Source organism: Cebus imitator, unplaced genomic scaffold (assembly GCF_001604975.1).
Source record: "Cebus imitator isolate Cc_AM_T3 unplaced genomic scaffold, Cebus_imitator-1.0 Scaffold266, whole genome shotgun sequence".
In the NCBI taxonomy this organism is placed as follows: domain Eukaryota; kingdom Metazoa; phylum Chordata; class Mammalia; order Primates; family Cebidae; genus Cebus; species Cebus imitator.
The window spans coordinates 1,229,977-1,234,201 of NW_016107581.1; the positions used below are offsets into that span (position 1 = coordinate 1,229,977).

Consider the following 4,225-nt stretch of genomic DNA (forward strand, 5'->3'; position numbering starts at 1 on the left):
AAAAAAAAAAAAAAAAAAAAGTGGGAGGGTTTACATTTTTCATCAAATATACAGAGACAATCAGGTGCGTCTGTGAACGCCTACAGCATGTGGTTCCACTCACTGGCCAATTCTGCAGCTCCCTTTCATCTTCCTGAAGGGTCTCCCTGGGGCTTATGCAGGGGAAGGGCTCCAGGAGACCCTGACAGCACCTCCTGCTGTACCTGAAGTCTCACAGCCTTCGAGGAGGCATGAGAAGGTACCAGCACAAGCTTGCAAAGGGTTTGACATCATCCACCAATATGTCCCACGTCCCCTTGAACGCGTCGCTGACCCAGCTGAGATTCTGCAGATGCCGCCTCACCTGGCTCTAAGAGGATTGGGGCAGGTGGTGAGTTAGATTAGGTCAAGGCCAGGGAAACCTGCTAGGGAGAAGCGCAGGGACTAAGAGGGAGGGGGGAGCACGGGTCTGCACAGGGCAGAGAGGTAGGAGGTGAGTTCGAGGAGGGAAGAGATATGGGGGGAGGGTGTTGTGTATATGGCAAAATAATAAGATCACCCGTTTACTTAGATATTCCTGTAAGCGAGGCTCTGTGCTGGGCATGTAAATGGCATAACCCAATATTGCTCACACCCTGCACGTATGGAGAAGGTGTAGTTGTTACCCAAAGTCTCGTGGACATCCAGCTGCCCACGGGTCGTCCTCTGGACAGTCCAAGAAGCAGATGAGCTTGGTATCACTCGAAAGAGTGGAGGGGTTCAGGGCAGCGCTCTTCAGCTGGGAGGCCTGGTCCATGCTCAGACTGAATATTTGCAGTCTACTCAGAAAGGCACTTAAACACCCTGGTGGTTGGCATAACGCCCCGTAGGCAAAGGGATTACAGGCTGCCAGCCTCAAAGAACCTTTTGTAAGGGTATTAGAGCACATAGGACAGCTGCTGTCACATGGGAAGTGACACATGCTAGGGAGACCCTGCCTATTCTGGTTTTCAGGGCAAGAAACTCCCATGCCTCAGTTTCCCCTTTTCTTTGCACCTCATTCTCTCCTCTCCCTGCCCCCACCACCCATCTCTCCCTGTTTCAATCAATCTGCTTCCCTGGGGAGCCTCAGTGTGGTTTTCTATGTACATCCCTCTCAGGGTCTCTCTGGGAAGCGAAGGTTTTGCATTATATCCTGGCCGTCTGTCCCCACCTCCAAATGCAGCCTGTCACATGTTTCCCCCAAATCCGCACTAATGCTCCCTGTGTTTTGCTGAGGCCGGCCTGATCTAAGAGGATTGAAGCATTTGCTAAATGAGACCAGGACAGGGTCAGAGAACTAGCTGTGGGAAGACACAGGGGCCACAAAGTGATGGCAGAGGAAGCAGGAGGGGAGAGGACGGAGGGAAGGGGTGGCATGCAATTGGTGCAAGGACACAGAGACCAAGAGCCCAGTAGAGACTTTCTGTAGAGCCAGTCGTGGTGGCTCGCACCTGTAATTCCAGTGCTTTGGGAGGCCAAGGTGGGAGGATCACTTGAGCCCAGCAATTAGACCAGCCTGGGCAATACGGTGAGCCCTGGTTTCTGCAAAAAGTAAAAAGAAAAAAAAGTAAAAAGTAGCTGTGGTCCCAGCTACTCAGAAGGCAGAGTTGGGGGAGAATCACTGGAACCTCGGAGGTTGAGGTTGCAGTGAGCTGTGATTGTGCCACTGTACTCCAGCCTTGGCAACAGAGTGAGACCCTGTCAAAAAGAAAAAGGAAAATAAAAAAGCAAGCCAGGTGTGGCGGGTCATGCCTGTGGTCTCAGCACTCTGGGAGGCTAAGTCTAGCGAATCAATGAAGCCCAGAGTTCAAGACCAACATAGCCAACATGACAAAGCCCTGTCTCTCCCATTTTTGTTCTTTTTTTTTTTTTTTTTTTGAGACAGAGTCTTGTTCTGCCGCCAGCTGGAGTGTAGTGGCGCCATCTCAGCTCACTGCAAACTCCACTCCCAGGTTCAAGCAATTCTTCTGCCTCAGACTCCCAAATAGCTGGGACTACAGGTGCATGCCACCATGCCCCGCTAATTTTTGCATTTTTAGTAGAGACAGGGTTTCACCATGTTGGCCAGGATGGTCTCAAAATACAAAAAAATTTAGCTTAAATGTGGCTGTAAACAAAACAAAACAAAACAACAACAACAACAAAATTAACTGGGCATGGTGGTACATGCCTGTAATCCCAGCTACTCAGGAGGCTGAGGCATGAGAATTACTTGAACCTGGGAGGCAGAGGCTGCAGTTGGCTGAGATGATGCCATTGCACTCCAGCCTGGGTGACTGAGTAAGACTATCTAAAAAACAACAACAAAAATCAAACAAACAGAAAGAATTTGTAGATACAGACTCATACATTAATGGACACTTGGTTTGTGACAAAATACAAAATAAATTACAAGGTTCTCCAATTGACAATTGGAAATCCATGAGAAAAGAATAATCCTTACCTCACACCATACACCATCAATTCTAGATGTATGAAAGACCTAAATATGAAAGGTAAAACTATATACATTTAGATAACAAAACAGAATACCTTCATCATCATGTGATAATGAAAGATTTCTTATTTTCCTGTTGGGTACTTGATATTGGAGAAAGATATTTTAAGCAAGCCAAAAAAAAAAGCATTACTCTTAGAAGGGAAAAGTGAGAAAATGGAGAAATCTTCAAAGCAGTAAGCCAAACACTTCAGACTGGTGCCACCTGTGGGCTTTGTCTCTAATTGGTAACAATTAGGAACAGAGGCCTTTTAGAAATACCAACTTTAAAAGCTTTTCTGTCAATTTGAAAATAGATATATATTGAGATATCTTGTAAAAGTAATTTATTTTATCATTTTATATTTTTTAGACAAGATCTCATTTTGTAGTACAGGCTGGAGTATGGTGGCAGCATCTCAGCTCACTGCAACATCAGGTTTAAGTCATTCTTCTGCCTTAGCCTCCCAAGTAGCTGGGATTCCAGGTGCCTGACAGCATGCCTGGGTAAATTTTATATATATTATACATATTTTTTGAGATGTAGTCTCGCTCTATTGCCAGGTTGGAGTGCAGTGGTGCAGTCTCGGCTTATTGCAACCTCTGACTCCTGGGTTCAAGCAATTCTCCTGCCTCAATCTCCCAAGTAGCTGGGACTATAGGTGTGTGCCACCATGCCCGGCTAGTTTTTTATCTTTATTTTTAGTAGAGATAGTTTTCACCATGTTAGCTAGGATGGTCTGGATCTCCTGACCTTGTGATCTGCCTGCTTCAGTCTCCCAAAGTGCTGGGATTACAGGCATGAGCCACTGTGCCCAGCCTAATTTTTGTATTTCACCATGTTGGCCAGGCTGGTCTCGAACTCCTTACTTCAAATGATCCACCTGGCTTGGCCTTCCCCCAGCTTGGCCTCCCAAAGTGTTGGGATTACAGGCATGAGCCACCACGCCTGGCCCATTTTAATTTTTATTAATAACTTCACTGTGTTTTACATGATCAATCTGCTGCTGATAGAAATGAAAAATAAAAAGGCAAAACTGGTCCATAACAACAGGTAATTTGAAAAGCGGTGAAATAGATAATATTAAAATCAAGAAATGCTACTAATGAAACGAAATACAAATAGGAAAGGCGTCTACAGCACTTTAATAAGCTCTCAAGCAGCATTCACTAATGCCAAATATCCCAGTGGCTCCAGTCCCCCAGAAACACGCTCAGGCCCAATTCAAATGAGAGGCAGGCACCTTTGCAGCAGAGCCACCTATGATGGCCACACAGTGAAGACAGCAAATGTCCACCTGCAGCCAGGTGGGTAAAGGGTGGTGCATTCGCTGCAGAAAGTCACCTGCAGTGTAGATCAGCCACTCCAGGTCCACTGGGATCTGCAGGACTTTGCAGACACAGGCCCCCTATTACATCCAGTAATCACCTGGGGCCTGAGTAGTTTTCATTCAGAGCCATCCTCTTGATGCTGAGACCCTGAGTCTTTGTTCGTAGAGTCATCCCCTTCTTGGTACTGAGACGTCATGGTGGAGACTGAGGATCCCTCCAAGGGGTCTAGAGGTGTGAGCAGCTCCGTGAAGTCAGGCAATAATGGAGTGTCTGGCGAGAAGTTGGAGGTCTAGGGGCTCTGAGGCCACACAGGGCCTGGGGCTGGGAATGATCCTGGGCCTGGGATTGGGTCTGGGAGTGATCCTGGGCCTGGGATTGGGTCTAGGAGTGATCCTGGGCCTGGGATTGGGGTCGAGA

At 47.2% G+C, this 4,225-nt stretch overlaps 1 protein-coding gene across 1 annotated transcript in view; it reads right to left on the minus strand.

Moving 5' to 3' along the window:
• Positions 1-3,690: 3,690 nt before the first annotated feature.
• The window catches only part of TPRX1 (tetrapeptide repeat homeobox 1), a 3,492-nt gene continuing 2,957 nt past the window's right edge, over positions 3,691-4,225 (minus strand). Inside the window, 3 exon segments of the mRNA XM_037728511.1 lie at positions 3,691-3,774; positions 3,893-3,932; positions 3,934-4,175. Coding sequence (XP_037584439.1) covers positions 3,691-3,774; positions 3,893-3,932; positions 3,934-4,175 — 366 coding nt within the window.